The sequence below is a fragment of the Myodes glareolus genome, chromosome 3 (assembly GCF_982192425.1).
Source record: "Myodes glareolus chromosome 3, mMyoGla1.1, whole genome shotgun sequence".
Taxonomy (NCBI): Eukaryota; Metazoa; Chordata; class Mammalia; order Rodentia; family Cricetidae; genus Myodes; species Myodes glareolus.
The window spans coordinates 18,277,977-18,297,123 of record NC_142028.1 but is presented as its reverse complement, the minus strand read 5'-3'; the positions used below and the strand labels follow the sequence as shown (position 1 = coordinate 18,297,123).

The window sequence follows — 19,147 nt, the reverse complement described above, 5'->3', positions numbered from 1 at the left end:
AAATATTAGAATTTTGACAAAAGATAGGTATTTCTAGAAGAGAAGAATTAACGTGTGTTAAAGTCACATGGTCAAGAATGCACTTAGTGTTATCACTTGACAGATTCCAAATCTTTGGCTAACACAGAGAGACTCACACAGGAACTCAGAAACAGCATCAGGCTTCACTGCACAGGTACTAAATGCGAGGAGAAAAGCAACTATAGAAACAATGCTTGGAAAGTCTATTAAGGAGAACGATGTAACAAAGCTATATTTTAGGAGCCCTTACTAGTCACTGTCCACTCTATGCTAAAGTTACCTAATTTTACATACAGAATTATGGCTACCAAAATGTGTTCCATCTCTGTGACACTGGTCTATAAAAATTAAAAATAAAATTAATCTCCTATTCAAATGCCTTGGGACCAGATGCCAACTATAATTATTTCATCTCTTTTGATATTTAGAAACTTTAGCAATGTACTTCACGTGATATTTCTACTTCATTGCCAGATCATACTTTTTTTCTCCCAAAAACAACAATAGGAAACCAAAACAACAATAACAAAGCCAGCATTCCCCAACAAAGCAAAAACCAGCAACCAAAACCACCATGCCAAGTCTTGGAAATTTTATGGGTATCAGAAATGTACGTGCAGGGATCCTCAACAAAACAGATCAGATCTATGTCAGACATGCTTTAAGTACCGACAAAGGTCTCAGGAGTAAAAAAACGCCAAGAAATCACATCTTTTGAAAGGGGCAGGGTTTGTTTGTTTGTTATATTTAGAAAGCAACATCTGGTGAAAGAGTAGCAATAAATAAAATCTTAAGATTTTTAGGAGGCTAACAGTCAGGAATTCAAGTTCCTGGAAAGCCACAGCTAGCTTCGATAGGTCTGTTCTCTGGAATACTCCTTCCAACTACCCCCCAACCTCTTCCCAACTCGAGGAAGCTAAGAGCTATGCTTATCTACACAAGATGAAGGCAACAAGGTCAACCAACACTCCAGCAGGCAGCACTAAGGGACTCATGGGTTTTAAAAAAGAGGACATGAAGGTAGAGCAGGACATGCTGAGATATGTGTAGGGGGTTGAGAGGGCAAAGTTGGGCATGGATATGTTCAAGATACACTGTACATACGAATGAAATTGCCCAAGAACAAGAAAAAGAAGTTATTTTTGTTTTAAGAAAGGCTAAAGGAATTTTGAGGAAGTGGCGGGGGGGGGGGGGAATGAACCACACAAGACACAACAAGTCATGTTTACTTCAAGTTAGTCAGTGTAATTAAGATGTGCTAAATATTTTAACATAACTGTGTTCATATTTTCTCTCTTAATTTCTTAGGTCTCCCTGTTCTCATCTGTTGTAGTTTTTAACATTACGGAATCAAATCTAAAACAATGCTATCCAAAAGAAAAACAATTCCCAAGCATGGAGCCAACTGAGTGGCAATTTCAACTTCTCTAATTTTTTATTTGGTATTCTGGAACAATCTCTCACTATGTAGCACACCCACCCCTGGCCTCAAACTGCTGTGATTTTAAATGTATGCGACCGTGCCCATCTTCCAATTCCCAACTTTTGGTAACTACATTTTAAAAAGTAAAAATGAGCAGATAAAACATTATATACTTAACCTGATATAGCCAAATGTTTTCTCTCAATATAATAAATATTAAGCTTGTTAATTGGGTTTTAAGGTATTTTTATTTCCATTCTAGGTCTCTTACTCTGTATTTTGTACAGGTCAATTCAGAAGCCATACTGTAAATGCTATATCCACACATGTGGCTAGCAGCTACACACTAGACCATGTGGGATTCAAATTTCAATGAGGTGACAATAAAGCATACAAAGAATTCAGTCTTCTCCATTTTAAATTTATAACCCTGCCCTCTCCTGTACCTGTTATCAGTCAATCTGGGAGTGAGGGTATGACAACCCCCCAAAAAAATACACTTTAAAAAATTTCTTCTTAAATCTCATTTACGAGTTTACATTTCTAAACGCTATCTGATATGTGTAAGAGTAAAAAAAAAGGCCTAACTGTTCTGTTTCTTCTAATTCCAAAATAGTCTTAACAGTACAGTAACTTTAAAAAGAGAACTCTTCCCTTAGCTGTGCAGCATTCTGGGTAAGCCAAGTACGGACAGCTGGGTGGTTCATCACTAACCTTATTCTGCCTTCCTTATCCCTGAAATTTTCCATAATGAGAAAAATGAAGGGAGGAAGATAAGGAACAAGTCCAAAGGTTCCTGAATAATAATAATAATGATAATTGCTGTGAGGAATAAATGGGCTTATTGCTTCTGTTGTTAATATGATGCAGAGAGCAATTAAAAGAATCCTCTGAAGAGATTAAAAGATCAACAGCTTAAACCAAGCCTGGCTGTAAAAACTAAAATCTACAGAATGGTCCATTGCTCTGTATAACCCATTTCCTTCTGCAGAGGTGACATTCCTATTAGGAAACAATGATGTCGGATCAGCCATGCTGCCCTTGTGGTGGGCTGAAGCAGCATGCAAGAGGGACAAGCTGCTGGTCTCCAGGAAAAACACTGTCAAGCTCTAATAGCCAAAAAAATAAAATAAAATAAAATAAAATAAAATAAAATAAAATAAAATAAAATAAAGTATTAGATTTATACATATGATTTTAAGCCCTTTACACATTTAAAATAAAGCAAATCATGGTAAAAGCTCATTTGTATCTGAATCCAGAACAAATGAAAAAAATTTAGGTGATTCCAAAAGATAACTTTTATACTTTAAAAACTAAGTCGTCATTAATTATATCTGGCAACTCTTGAGAGTGTTTCACTGCATTACCTCAGACCAGTTTAATTAGCTAAACTGAAATTATACTTCTGTCATTTTTTAAATCTAACTCCAAATCTGAACTAGAGGCAGTCTACCACCACACTGTGGTATGAGGTTTAACATTCTGAGGCATTCCCAAATCCTGCTAACCACACTGAGAACATAGGCAATAAATGTGGGCTAACCATAACACAATGTGCTCAAAGACTAGGTAATGGCAAACTTCCTATAGACATCACGTCCAGTTTTCAGCAGCTTCATCAGCTAATTAACATCAAGACAGACTTACCCATGAAATCCTGGAATGCTGTCAGTCAACTACCCAAACTGCTCCTATGTAACTTTGCATGACTAGACATGTTGAGGGAACACATGACAAGCAGAACTGCAAGAATGGTAATGCTACAAGGTTCCACACTGTACACTTAAATTATGCTCTAAATCAGTGCTTCCCAACCTGTGTGTCGCCACCCCACTGGAAGTCGTCTATATATCCTGCATATCAGATATTTACATCATGATACATAACAAGAAGCAAAATTACAGTTATCAAGTAGCAACAAGATAATGTTATGGTTGAGGGTCACCACAACATGAGGAAATATTCAAGGGTCACAGCATTAGGAAGGTTCAGAACCTTTGCTCTAAATGAATCATTCTGTTTTAAATATTCCTAGTCAATATCCAAAATAAAGCAGATAACTAAAGACTTACATGTATGAAGAAAGGTATAATCAGGATTTAGAGATGGATATCTTACCTTTGATACTACTTCCTAAGACACAAAAGTAGAACTGCGGTAAAATGTCACTGTCAAAAGTAGAATACATTGGGAGAGAGGTAGAAGAGGGACTACTGCACTCAGGAGGCTGAGGCAGGAGGATTACTAGAGTTCAAGACCAGCCCAGAGAATATAGTAAAAAGACAAGTACAAAGGAATGTTCTACACAGTAGGCGAAATTGAGGAATGTTATACAGTTGTTTAAAAACACTGGGCAGGTAGTTTACAGTGCTACCCTCTAAGTTCTTAAACCTAGGCCAAGACAACCTATATCTGAGTAGATACACGTTTTTAAACATGAAAAGAGAATTACAGTGTTATTTTGTATCATTACTGAAACAAATCATGCTTAGAATTAGATTATTTCCAATTACTAAACTCCTTTCTCAGATAGAGCTAAGAGTAGTACTGTTGTGACCAAACCTGTGTAAACCTGAATTATTCAGGCAAACCATATAATTAATAACTGATTTCCAAGCCAGGCAGAGGTGGTATACGCCTTTGAGAAGCAGAGGCAGACAATCTCTGAGTTCAAGGCCATCCTAATCGACGTAGTGAGTTCTAGGACAGCCAGGGCTACACAGAGAAACTCTTGGCTCGAAAAACCAGCAATAACAACAAACTGATTTCCAGATAAAGGCACCATTATGATAAATACTAACAACACAGTCAATTATACTTGATGATTTATGAAATACTTCAGACTTTCACTGTCTTGAAGTCACAAATAAATCAAGAATCACTAGTGTGTTAACATGAAAAACTACCTCAATCTCCTCTCATCCTTTTCAATCTGAATAGAAAATATCAATTATAATACCTTAATAGTAAAAGGCAGATTGATTGCCCCAGAACCAGTGAGCACAACTTATATAGGCAGATACAGATTTTTAAATACTCTCTAGAAAGAACTAGAGCTCCGTGGAAGAATAAGAGATCTAGGATGGAGATGAGGGATGTAAAATAAGGCTGAGATATACTATTATAGAAGTGGTTTTTAAAAGATGATATGATCCAACAATCCTACTTTTGGGTACAGAGTCACAAGAAATGAAAACTGATCTCAAAAGGACATTTATACTCCATTTGCTGTAGATCGCTCCCAACAACCGAGAGATAGAAGCAAATGTAATGTGTACCAAAGATGATGCACTACACCAGTGTGGCCTATAGATAGCAATGCAGTATTATTCAGCCTTAAATAGCAATTTTAAAAGGTGGAAGCGATCAGATATAAGAACGTGCGCCTAATAACACTGTACAATCGTAGTAACTGACAGTAGAGTGGTAGCTGGTTCATGCTGGAAAACGGGAGCAGGAAAAGAGAAGCTGCTGTGATTGCTGTGGATGATGGAAAACATTTAAAAGGTCTGCTGTACTTTACATTTTAAAATGTTAAGATAATGTCTGTTGTTCATGTTTTTAAAACTTAAAAAAAATGAGGCATGTAAACGGGAAACAAAAGTCAACTAGAATCTGGGAACAATTCATGTAACAGTGAAACGATCTTAAAAGACTCCAGCAGCATCTATGAGTGCACACATGTAAAGAGCTGGCTAAATTGGTAGGAGAGGAGCATGTACTTCCCTCCAGGAGAATTCAATACAGATATTACAAAAGCCGCACTAGTATTAACCTCCTGGTGCTGATTACTGCATTAGGATCATGTAACACGGTTCTTGAAAACTATTTTAAGTCTGAAACTATTCAAAACTGAGGCAGTCGAGCACAGCATACAAAACAAAATCTATGCTAGGAGTAGGGTGTGAGTTCCATTCTTCTCCTTGAGCAAATAAAAGACTAACTAAACAAAAAAACAACTATTATTTCTAAGTTTTCAGAGAGAGGAGACTGGAACAAAAAGAACAAAATTTCTGATGTAAGGACCTTTTTTAGAAACAAGTAATGGCTGATTTTTTTTGAGATCTAAAAACAGCTTCCTTTGGTTCAAAAGCAGTAGAACTCTGAAAACCCAGGACACATATTTCACTACCTAGAAGCTAGTGAAATTTTTGAGGCCTATGAGGTGGCATGAATGAGATGTCCCCTATTGGACATTTGAATACTTGGTCCCCAGCTGGAAGCTGTTGCTGCTCCAGCATCATGCCTGCCTGCTGTCTGCTCCTCAAAACAGTGATAGACTTTAATATTTCTGCAACTCTAAGGCCCCTTCTTCCTATAAGTTGCCTTGCTCATGGTATTTTATTAGCATAATAGAAAAGTAACCCAGACAGCATAGAATGATTTACTTTTAAAACTCTTAACACAGTAGCTAAAACACAGAGGTGGTAAAACAGATCTTTACCAAGTGAGTATCAAAGCTCTAACACATAAATGACAGATCTGCATGTGCTGGTGGTATGCTCCTGGAGGTTGAAAGCAGAGCCACACACAGGCTAAGTGCTCTACCCTTGAGCTATATTCCCAGCCCTTTAAGCTTGCATTATCACATTCTCTGCAAGTCTAAACTTTTGTATTATAGACTACATTTAAAATAAAATAGTGGGAAGGGGGCAAGCTGAAGAATTCTTTTTATTCCCCATCACAGAGAACTTTCAAAATAAACAGAGATGAAATCTTTAAATAGTTGTTGATAACTAAAAGTTGATGTAAGAAGTCAAAACTCCTACATCTGTTAACTACTCAGTCTTCAGCAACCTTGTTCTCAAAAAGCTTCCAAGCAGCGATCCTTTGCCATTACTTTCTCACCTACCCTTCCCAATCCTGGTAAAGACAGTAAAAACAAAATATCAATGACCTTTTAAAAACTACAGTAGGTTCCCATGTCAAACATAAGAAAAACAGAATCTTTAGCCCCTACACAGACTCTATTAGTTTAAAAGAATTAATATATTTGGCAAGCAACAAACAACAGCTTCAAACATTTAATCTACTATTTGTTAATAATGGAATAGACTGTATACAGGAGCTGTAAAATTCTGTCCTCTGGGCATGACATGGCCATTGCAGTCTTGAATCAGAGCAGCTATGATTACCCACAGGCAATCCTCATTAACATTTCGGGGGGGCTTGCTAAGTTATGGGGGGGGTGCTCGCTAGGCAATTAAGGAAGGAATCATGAGTTAATAAGGCTCTCAAGGAAATGGGGTACATGAGTTGGCCCAAATCCACCCCAAGAATACGTTAAGTGGTTGGTAATCATTTTGGCAGAGACTCTTCTTTGGTGGTGTTGCCTATAAGCTATATGTTCCCATAGGTGACTCCCCAGCCATGTTTCTGTAATTAAGCTCACAGGCTCACCAAGTTAGACTTCAAAGAAATCATTTCCTCAGTCTATCCCTGGCCTGCTATCTGGAGAGAATGACCTCTGGTCACACCTCCCCCAGAGAAGTCGTGGACAGCTTAGCCTGGAAGATCCTTTCAGAACACCCAAGTTACTAAAGAGCTGAAGCACCCAACAAACTTCTTTATGTTAACAGTGATTAACTGCAGCAAATAAAAACCAACAGTATATGCCATCTGTGCTCCAAATTCCTTTTAGAAATATTCCCAAGGCAAAATAAATTCTCTTTCTTAACCTAAGACAGTTAAGACAGTAAACATCAGAAATGTTACACCTAAAAAAACCTTAACTGCTATTTTGTTTCAAGGGGTTTTATTGGCTAAAATACAAACGCTAAAGGTCATGTAAATTATCTAAGGTCACTCACTTAAATATAAAGATAAAAGATGACGATAAGGGTCAGTATTGTAAAGTGATCTGAGGCTGTGAGTCTTCACTGCAAAACCCTGATGTAAACTTGAAGGCACAGACTCTGTCTTATAAGAAAGTAAGTTAGGGGCTGGAGAGATGGCTCAACATTTAAAAGCACTGGCTGTTCTTCTAGAGGTCCTAGGGGCTGGAGACATGGGTCAGCATTTAAGTGTGCTGGTTTTTCTTCTAAAGTTCGATTCCCAGCCACCACACGGCAGCTCACAAACATCTAGAATGGGATCTGATGCCCTCTTCTGGGATGCAGGCATGCATTCAGAGCACTCAGATGTATTTTAAAAAGAAAAAAAAGTATGATAGTAAAACCAGTACCCCTTCCCCCTGTGAGTTCAAAGCCCAAAGGAATAAAATAATTCAGGTATTGAAAGTGGCCAGTGGCTCAGAGTCTAGTACATACTAGGCAAGTACTATACCACTGAGCTATGCCCACAATCCAGGAATAAACTACTTTAAAAAAGAGTAGGAATGAAACTAAAAACATCACTATACTTATTAAATGGTTTTATATTAAACACAAGATATAAAAATCAAAACAGCAGAACGTTTTTTAAAATGGTCTAACAACAGGCTACTAAAATGCTGTGCACCAAGCTGCACTAGGTTATCCTGACACTGTCCAAAGTCCTAACTTTGTGATACAGGGTTTGCTGTGGCAGTTCAGGAGAGTGCCATGACACCGATCGCTGGGGCTCTCTTTATATACTTGAGTACAGACTGAGTGCATAATGAGACAACGGAGTGGTTGACGAATTGTTCTGGCTTCTGTAGGTTGTAACACATTAAATAACATTTCCTCAACTGTTAAATCAACAAATATTCAATACGAGTTCACAAATCCCTATATGCCCCTAAAGGACATTGCTTGAAGAATCTAATGACAGAGTTTATCAATTCTCCTTCTGTGATCAGATGTCAGGAAGATATGAAGCAAAACATAAGTTCACAAACATACACACCATGTGAAGATGCAGGAATTTAAACACACTATCTCAAAGATTTCTCAAACTGAAAGAATAATCAATTCTAAAGAACTCTAAATAATGAAGTTATAAACTAGCAAAAACTCAAAAGGAAGGACTTGTTGACACTTGGCATATAAAAATCAATAGCTTTCTCTTTACAAAACATAATTATATTGTTATAATTATTAATCTTAGAAATCAACAGCAAGGAAAAACAGTATAGACAGAACTATGGGTACTCTGACAGAATTTCACATTATGTAGGCTAGAAATGAGAGACAAAGAAATTCCTTTAAAAAGAAATCTGAATACTTGGAAAAGAATTTTCCTTATAAGGGTATTGATAAAACAGAAGAAGTTGTCATCAGAGGAAAATGTAGCCCAGCAATTTCAGGTTCAGAATATGAAACAGAACATTCACCAACTGCCAAGTTTTCAACAGAGACAATAATACCTCTTTATTCTAAACTACTTGGTACAGAGGCTCTAATAATCTTCGCCTGTCTCTCCCAAAACAGTGCCACATGTAATCAGATCTGGACTACACAACCTACAGATTCTACTGTATTATCAAAGTAAAGGACCTTAAAGTAAGAGATTTATAACTAATCTACATGTGTTCAAAAAGACAAGATCTTTTTAGCTGTAACTACCAAGTGTTGTTACACTCGGAGTAGAAGCTCAGAAATAGCAGAGGGGACAAATAAAAAGCCCAGTAAAAACTGTGAAGAAATCTTAGTTATTATTATTATTATTTTGATAAAAGGATGATCAAAACTTAATTTTTTAATTAAATAAATATACAACAAGCATCCTCAAGAATACACAACATAACTGGATAGGTTGATGTACTTTCGTAGTCTCCCCAAGGTTGAGAGGAGACCAAGGCAGGAAAATGAGTTTGAGGCCAGACTCAAAAAAAAGGGGTGGGGGATAACAGTACTTTCTTAATTTTATACTATGCAAGGATTGCTTTAAAGCATCAATGACATGTCTTTGCTATTAGTAAGCAGTACTGCAGTACTAGGTACAAACCATGTTTGGGACAGTAACACCTGACCAAAAACATGAAATGTTGTCAAAATTACAATAGTTTTCCTATAAATATAAGGTCATATATAGAGAAATAACAATTTTTGAAATCTCCCCTACCAGAAAAACTGAAACTTCTTTCTGCTAATACAAGAAACCATAAAACACTACAGGAAAGACTGGGAGCCTAAGGAACAAAGCATAAACGCTATCGAAGGTCTGCCCACAAGATGACGGGAGCATTCCCATGCACTGCAGAAACAACAGGACAAGCACCAGCTTGCTCCTTTAACCACCACCCACAGCTACACAGCCACAGCAGCTGCTGAGCTAAGGGAGACTATCCTCACCTACACATCTTTATATGGAAGAAGTATGGCGCCAGTTTTCTTTAAGTGACATCATTAACAACACTGTGTCCTGCCTCTATCTGTAGACGCCAATTCTAAGTGTCATGACATCATTAACAACACTGTGTCCTGCCTCTATCTGTAGACGCCAATTCTAAGTGTCATGACATCATTAACAACACTGTGTCCTGCCTCTATTTGTAGACGACAATTCTAAGTGTCAAGAAAATCTAGCCTACCTTTCTACAGCTCTTAAGAAAGAATCAAGTCTGAGTTAGGGTTCCCATGTTTTTCCTTCATTTCTCTGAATTCTTAGTCAACTCAACACAACCAGCACCTGCCACTTCAACAGAAAGAGAAGCAGCTCCAAGCCCCACCAAGGGAGCAAAGGCCTGCGTGTTTTGAACACTTCTTTGTCCTCCACTCACAGCACAAGAAATTATTGTGCCACAGAATAATTTACCAGATAACTATCTTTTCTTCTCAAGTGTACCAGAAATATTTGGTCTTCAGAAGCAAATAGAGCTATCATAGTCTGATATTCCCTTACAGTCCCAGAAGTGAGCAGCCCCCACCCCTCAGTATGACAAAGCTGGGAAGTTTTCTTGGAAGAAAAGGATTAGAGGGATCTTATCTCCATACTATGGTCAGAAAAAGACCCAGAAACTTCTGCTATATAGCAAAAAACTAACACTTAAATTTTAAAATTACACACCTTCCCCAATTTTTTCAAGTTTAATATTATCTGCCTATTGCCAAGTACACAGAGATGGAAATGCTGGGGGCATATGCTTCCTTAATCACAGCTAGTCTCAGGATAGAAAATGGATGCTTTTCCTCCTCAGATTACACAAGATGAGTTTAGATGAAGTGCTGTGCTTTTACAACTCAGTCTGCTATCCATCGACAACTTTACACATTAAAGGGGGGTTAAGAGGGATTAGGAAGGAAGATGTAGTGACACACTATAGTCCCAACCCTCTGAGGCTAAGGTACTAGAATCACTGCAGCCCAGGACAACAAAGCTTGGGCAACACAGCCAAGATCAAAGACAAAAAAAAGGGGGGGGAGAAAGGAGGAAGAAGGCAGCAGAATAAATAGGAGTAACTGCTGTGTTCTAGATGTGTCTGAAAAGAAAGGGCAAGAGCATCAACATATAACTTGTGAAAGCACATCAAAATTCCCAGAGGAAAGAGGAAGCCTTTCTGTAGTTCCCCGAGAGTAAATTTATCATTGTTAAGGGGAGGATGGATTGCACATTACACAGACAGACAGACAGACACACACACACACACACACACACACACACACGCCTTCTTGAGGGAAAGGCAAACAACTAGCATCTGTGTGCTAGAAACCAAAGTATGTTAAGCAAGGGGACAAATAATACCATAGGGAAGAAAAAGTAGAGAAGGAAAAGGAACAAACAATGCCATCATCTACACAATAAATTCTATTTAATCAATTATTATGTACTCACTTTATGAATAAATTTTCATTTCTCTATTTGAAGGTCCCTCAACTACTTGTGACTCTGACTAAATTTATGTGTCTAAAATAATATACCCGAAAGTGGGAAAGAGAATACCATATTCTCAGTAAGAACACCTTTCTTTCCAAGTCAATCACAATAAACTAAAAAAGACAAAACCAAAAAGAAAAAATTTTTAAAAGGTGATAATAAATCAAGCATTTTCCCCCTTGTGGAAAATCTCAGGACTTCCTCTAAGATCCATGAGCTTTAGGCTATTTTCCTAACATCTTCATGTAGGGTGAGTGATAGGCAAGAAAACAAAGCTAGCAATCCGTCTGAAACACGAATCTATCACCTTTGGCATGCTAGCACTCCCCTCCAGCTGCTGAAAATCCAAATACTAATTTGGACTGGGATGGGGGGAGGGGTGGAGCACTGAAACTGTAGCCAAGGAAAAACGTTACAGTTAGGCCATACAAAACTTTCTGTTAATGGAAACCAGCTGTAAGCGGAAAAAATGTAATTCCTAATATTTGTGACAGAAGGAAGGCCCTTTAATTCATTATTCCCTGAGCGTCCCTGGCACTCCTCAGAATCCCCTTTCTAAAATAACTGTCCCACAGTCCAAACTGCATATCCGTAAGGTATGTGCAAGGGGCTATCTATAAATTTTTTTTTCCAAAGCCATTCCTTATACGAAAGCCACAAATCCCCCAAAGGACAACCTAATCCACACAATCCACACTCAGTATCAAGGATGTGCCATTTACAAAACATTCTGATAAAATACTTACTACTGATTATTTTCACCATAATTCTATCTCCCACAAACTTTATTCTATTACTTGGCAAATCTTTTTCTCTCCAGGATTTGGCTATTTCTAATATACAGTCCACAAATCAATTTAAAACTTCTTTTAACGTGGTATGGTTGGCACATGTCTGCAATCCCAGCACTTGGGAAGCTAACACAAGAGAATCATGGGTCTGAGACCAGCCTGATCTACACAGTAAAACCATATCTCAATAAACAAACAAAATTTTTGTTTTTATGTAACAAACTGAATACTTAATAATTTCCACTGCCAAATTCAAACAAAAAAAAAACCCAAAAAGTTACACGCACACACACACACACACACACTACATATCTATACAGGTAGATAGGTAGGTAGACAGATAAGATAGATATTGTTTTCCTGTATGGGTCTTATATAATTTTGGTTTGCGGAAACTGGTTCTAGGAAACTCAGGTAACCGCTTTACCCAAAATGAAGAAAATCATTTACAAAAGCTGTTAAGACCAGAAACAATGGAACGCACATTTCCTATACCAACACAACCCAGAGGTACTAGAATTAGGTGGAACATATCCATTATTCCTAGAACTGTGAACTGAGGAAGATTTCTGGAAATGATATCCTGGAATCCCAGATGATTGTTGAGAGACTACGTGAATCAAACTATTACTCACCCAGAAATCATTTTAACAATGATATCAATTATTTTTTAAAACAACAGAAACAAACAAACCTCAATTTTGTCTGTTTTGGCATCTCCCCAGTATATTGTGCCTTCATCATAATCCAGAGCTAAGCCATTTGGCCAACCAAGGGAAGTGTTAACAAGAACTACTCGGTCAGAACCATCCAGAGCAGCTCGCTCGATTTTCGGGGTTTCTCCCCAGTCAGTCCAATACATGTACCTATAGAAGCACATAAAAAATGAGCTGAAAATATAATAATAAAAGTAAAACCCATTCCACATATTACATTATCATCATTCAATAGGGAGGGAGGGTGAGAGGGAGGGAGGGAGGGAGGAAGGGAGGGAGGGAGGGAGGAAGGGAGGGAGGGAGGGAGGGAAGGGGAAGGAAAGGAAAGAGATTACTAATATAAGTGCTTCTTACCCAACCATGGGATCTAGCACAATAGCCCGGGGCTCCTCTAAGTCCTCTGAAATCAGAATCTTCCTCATGGTCCCGTTGAGCCTTGTCACCTCTATCCGATCAGTGCCAGTGTCTGTCCAGTACAGGTTTCTTGCAACCCAGTCAACAGCAATACCATCAGGATGGAAGATCTGGGCAGTGACCACAAACTGACTACCAGATCCATCTATGAAGGAACGACGGATGGCCCTCACTTCATCATCAGTCCAGTAGATATAGCCTTCCACAGGGTCATAGTCTATGGCGATGGCATGCCGGATATCTTCCAACTGCAGGACAATGTCAGTAAAATCTGGTGTATCCAAAGAAATGCGCCTCAAGTCTGTCCGTCGGGCTAAGAGCAATAGTTCAGTGGCACCTAAAATAACAAAGTAAAATCAAGCAACCATTTGAATGTCACAGGCAACGTTTAACCAATCTATACAAAGCATGTAAAGTCCTCGGGAATTGAAATTGAGTTTATTCTACTCTCCTTATAGTAGAACTAAAACGTGATACTGTGAAACAGAAAAGTCAATGCAAACTCTTTAATGGCTAACCTCTCCAAATCAAGTTGCAATCCACACTTGCTTTCATTTACTGGATAACCCCTGGATAAAGGTATGCAAAAGTAATCAATCATCATTTCATTTCTCATAGCTAAGCAGTAATGGAGGAAGAAATTTGTAGACTCCAGAGACTTTTTTCAAGAAGCATGTTTTAGAGGTCCAGAAGGATTGGAGAGTGGACTGCTTGCCTTGTAATCATAAAGACCCAAGTCTCACCCCCTCAGCCCATAGACAAAAGCCAGCCATGGTGGCAATGCACGAGCACTCCAGGGAGAAAGACAAAGACAGGTAGACCCCTGTGTCTCACAGGGCACAGGGCACTTGGCAAATTCCATGCCAGAGACCTACCTATAAAGGGAAAAAAGAGGGTGGCACCTGGAGAGTTACACTTGAATTTATTCTCTGGCATCCATGTACACCTGTACACATGAACAGACGCATGTGCATGCAAAAGTGTGCTCATAACGTGTGTGCACACAATGATTTAAAAAAGCTAGGACAAAAATGTTAAAAACTGAATTCTGAAACAGAAGAATGTTGCGGCATGTAAACTGTCTCTCTGTTTAAGAAACACAGAGCAATATCCAACAGCCCTGCAGACAAGGGAAGCTACGGAGAAGGGAACCTAAGAAGTGCAACAGTGGTTAAGAGCCAATAAAATCTGGTTCAAGTAGGGAAACAAACTGAGAAGAAACAGAGTCACTGTAAACCTAGATTCAGCTAAATGTAAAAATTAAAGATAAATATAATATTCCGGAAGGTACTAATCATAAAGTATTCGGTAAGTATCAACTAATATATCATTAAAAATAAAGACGGAGTTATAAATCAAATTTTTTTAAGTTTTTCGAGACAGGGTTTCTCTATGTAATAGTTCTGGCTGTCCTGAAACCAGCTCTTACAGACCAGGCTGGCCTCGAGCTCAGAGATCCGCCTGCCTCTGCATCCCGAGTGCGTGCGCCACCACCACCTAGCAAATTTCTAAAATTCTTAACATGAATTAGGATCCAATGAAAACATAATTAAAAATAAAAATATTAAGCTTAGTACTTTTGTTTGTTTTAATGTTCAAGTAAAACACCAGCAAAATAATCATCTAAGGACTAATAAAATAATATGTAAACTGTCAACTGAATGAGAAAGGAGAAAAAAAATCCCAGCTAAAATGTGTGTAAAGAAATACTGGCATATAAATTCAAATATGAATTTGGAATTATAGCTGCAAAAGCAAGATGAGAAGTGACAAATTTCTCCATCAGCTGTCTGACTGGAGGGCTGCATGAACGCTAAACCGGAGAGGATGAAACACAAACGGTAACTGCAGGCAAAGCAGGAATGATTCTACACACTCACTGTCCATGCTAACTGACAAAGACAGCTCAAACTTACAAAGAATTCACAGAACTATTAATTTGAGCAAGGTGATCAAAACAATATAGAACTTCAGGCTACAAGGTGCTAAATATGCATCTGAACTCAGAACTTGTTAAACATGTACACATGCACCACTGTGAAGGAGAAGACAAACTTCCACTGCTGAAATAAATCCTTGTTTTCAACGTCAAGGTACAGTTTTAAACAGAAAAGCAATGCTACAAAAACCCTTTTGTTTAAGTTGAAACCGAATCACTGTTTACCATGGAAACCATCTGACAAGAGCCAGCCAGCTTCACCTTTGACTATGAGGATAATTTATCAATGCCAACTCATAACAAACATCCACTAAATTGACTCAATTCCATCTCACTGACTCGCTGACCTCCTTGCCGGGAGCTTTCTAACACGCTCTGGAAGAAAGGCGCCAGGCTTTCGGAGGAAGATAAGCCGCTGCACTTATAACAATTTTCTTACCAGATTTTGCTGGTTGCCACAGAATGGTGACCCATAGGAGTAAGAATGAAGAATAACATCCTCATTAAGACAAAAAGTGCTGGTGTTCTCCCAAACTACAAGTCCCTTGCAATGTCCTAAGCCTATGTGTGCCCTTCTCCAACATGTCCTGTATCTATAGGACAATAAGAGTGAGAAGAAAAGGACAAGAGGACTGGCTGAGTTAAAAAAAAAAAAGTTACTTTAATAGTACAATGAGGAGCTTTTTCTTAAGGTACTTCTTTCTCATTAAAGAGCAATCAAAAATATCTTTCAATAGTTTAATAGAAAACTTTACCTATTCCATTTTATTCTTCATCAATAAAAGTTTAATAAATAATTTTCATTCAGTTCTTTTTATTTACTGGTGTTACCTAAGTATTATGAGATAGTGATTTCAGTAGCTATGAAATTTGCCAAGAGAAACAGTACCTGTTTGTCAGTTTTGTTTTTTCCGAAAACACAATATTTCTTAAGTACTAAATAAATAACATAAAATAAAAATAAAAGATGCTACAAAACATAAACCACCTCTGCTAACAGCCACCTGAGTGACTAGTCTCCCAAAGCACTGCCAACACTAGAGTTTACAAAAAAAAAAAAATACAAAGTTGTTCATACAGAATCTAACTGCTCTCAGGATTTTTTCTCACTTGAATAATAACGATCTTACCATCTTTGCAGGTTTTTCCATTCTCCAGAAGCTTGACCCCAGTTGGACAAGCACACTGATAAAAAGGCTTGATTGGAGACATCAAACACAAGTGGGAACAACCACCATTATCAATTCCACATGGATTTGTAGCTGTCAAATATAAATCACACTGATTAATACCAATGATTAGGGATGACCTCACTCACTCTGGATACACAAAGGTTAACAACCATAACATGGGCAACTGTGATAAACCAAAATGACTACCAAATTTCATCCAGGTGCTTGACTAGCAACCATCTGTAAGGAAAGGAATTAATTAGTGAAAACTTAGTGGGTTTTTTTTTTAATCCAAAGAGAAGTAACTAAGAAGCAAAGCAGGTCTTTGCCCTAATGGAACTTATAAACTTAGTAGTGAGTTAAAATAATAAACTATGAAAATGGACAGAAAACAAAGAAGCTAAATATTATATTGCACATTTCAACTATAAGAGGGTAGACGGTCAATGAGGAATTAATCTCGGTGTTTAAAAAGCTGGGGGAAAAAATCTTCACAAAATGCATGAGGCCCAGCAGGCACCCTGAAGGATAGGAGGGGTTATTCTGAACATTTTTGGGTGTGATAAAAAGCCTTCAGAATAAAAATTTAGAGACCAGGCACTGGAAAGCAGTAAGGAGAACACTGTTAAATAGAGGCTAAGATTTCTGTAGACAGGGAGAACATCGATAATGGGAACATGCTGTGGCAGAGGGTATGAAAGCCAAGAAATACAATTAGAATTTTGGAAAGCCATCCCTTGGAATGAACAAGATGAAAAAGATAAATTCAATAGACTAGAGGAGGGAAAGTGGAACACAGAAAGACAGACACAATGACACACACCCTAAATCCCCCACTGGGAACTGGAGCTCAAGGTCAGTGGGGGGGGGGGGGAAGGGGAGTGTGAGATCTGTGGGATCCTGTTTCCATTCTTATTTTAATTTTTTAACAGTCTGAGTTGTAGTTTAATGGTTTGAGTAGTTGTCTAGAATGTACAAAACCTACAGTCAGTCTGTAGCACTGCAAAAGAGAGTGAGAGAGAGAGAGAGAAAGAGAGAGCGCGAGCGAGAGGAAAGCAAGAACAAATAAGAAAAAGAAACAGAGACAAAAAGAAAAGCAGCCAAGCTATGAACACTGTAGAGATGGATATACGCAAATAACATTCATGGAAACATCAATATAAGATAGAAAGCAGCCTCACAGACCTTGAAAGAAAAAAGATAGAGAGCAATACAACATAAGATATAAACATAAATCATCAAAAATAACTAACATTCTCAAGCCAGTAAAACAAAGGATCAACTATGTCATTTAAAAGAGGGTTTGGAGACTTTCTGAGGACTAATCATGAGAAGACAAAGTTCACAAAGGACTACATAAACATTTTATTTTTACATAGGTTAACACATCTATTTTACAATGCTTTTATGAGCTCGGTCATCAAACTCCAATGTAACACATTCACTATTTGATTAAATTCCCTAAATGGAAAGAACTAGTATCAAACAACTCAAAACCCAAGCACTCTTCCGTTTTGGCTACGGAAAACTATTTGAAATATACTCAAGACACACACCAGACATTTATTTACAGACAAGTGCCAAACATTTACCATTCTCTCATAAAATCCAAATCCATGCCTCTCCTACAAGGGGTCATTGTCAGCAGACACAGCCCCATGTCTTTGTAAAAGGTAACCAAAACCAGAAGCAAAGTTAGAAAAAGAAACACACAGAGGAAAAGGAGGAATGCAGATGAATGCTCAAGCAGGTAGTTTATTCAGCACACTTCGGTGCTGAAATTCATTAGCTGAGTTAAGAGAGGCTTCCTATTCAATAAGTATTTTTTTTAGCACACTCATATGAACACATCGAAACAGTGAAAAAATATGAACAAGAAATGCATTTATTTATAAACTTAGCATTCTTAATTTTTCGTTCATTTCTGTTTGCCACTTCTATTATCCCAGCCCCAAATAAAAGACAAGACATTATTATGTGGTAAAAGGTATCAGGCAACAGGGTTTAGACTGCTGTATAACCTGAATTGTTTGTATGTTCTTCCCTTTCAGTCCTCCGACTGCATGTGGATATGCCCCTCCTCCCCGCCAGGGCCTCACTGAAGGCAGACATCAGAGTGCTGCAGAGCTCTTCCAACCTGGAATTTCAAAATCCAGATCACTTACCATTTGGCTGCCTCTGTTGGCTGAAAGCATGTATATCCATGGGAGAGAAGATGTTAGAATGGATTTCACGCAGACCCTCGCCAGTATATTTGTTGCAAGCCAAAATAGAATGTGTATTCCAGTCAGTCCAGTACAGTGTGTCCTCAAATAACGTCAAGGCAAAAGGATGTGGAAGGGAACCTTTAACCACTGCCTGCCTATTAACACAAAAAGAAAAACTCAAACTTCTAAAATGTTCATCATCATCACTCAGCAATGAAGAGAGTCAACACATACACATACTGAGGAAGACATACCTGTAGGTTAAATCCATCTAGGAAAAAAAATTCACGTATTTTTCAAGTTGTCAAAAACCCTAACCAAACTTTCAGAATGGTCAGTCTTGCCTTGGCAGCAGGCCAACTAAATCACAAGACAGAGAAGCCCAAATTTTAAGGTTGTTGTCCGTCTCCCTTCTCAGCAACTACCTCTAGACTCACATTTTCTATTCTTTCATGTAATTAACATCAGCAGGAAAAAAAGTAAGCAATGAGGAAAACCCCAGGGGTAACAGTTGGCACCAGGAAATAAGATTTAAGACAAGAGGTCTGTCCCCTCTTAATGTGCAAGAACAAAGAGCTTGAGCCTGTTTTCCAACCTTATGATTTTAGTAACTACAACTGAAAACATACACATGATGCTAAAATGACAGACAGGACTCAGTCTAGCTCTAGAAAATCATTATCTAAGCTATTTTATTTGTTTTATTTTACTATAACTAAACCT

At 38.0% G+C, this 19,147-nt stretch overlaps 1 protein-coding gene across 1 annotated transcript in view; it reads right to left on the bottom strand.

Annotated features, from left to right (window-relative positions):
• Positions 1-19,147, bottom strand: part of Lrp6 (LDL receptor related protein 6) — a 120,582-nt gene that overhangs the window by 50,667 nt on the left and 50,768 nt on the right. The window contains exons 4-7 of the mRNA XM_085687252.2: positions 18,383-18,579; positions 16,176-16,307; positions 13,047-13,443; positions 12,671-12,842 (exon numbers count right to left, since the gene is read on the bottom strand). Coding sequence (XP_085543378.1) covers positions 12,671-12,842; positions 13,047-13,443; positions 16,176-16,307; positions 18,383-18,579 — 898 coding nt within the window. The remainder of the gene's footprint in view (positions 1-12,670; positions 12,843-13,046; positions 13,444-16,175; positions 16,308-18,382; positions 18,580-19,147) is intronic.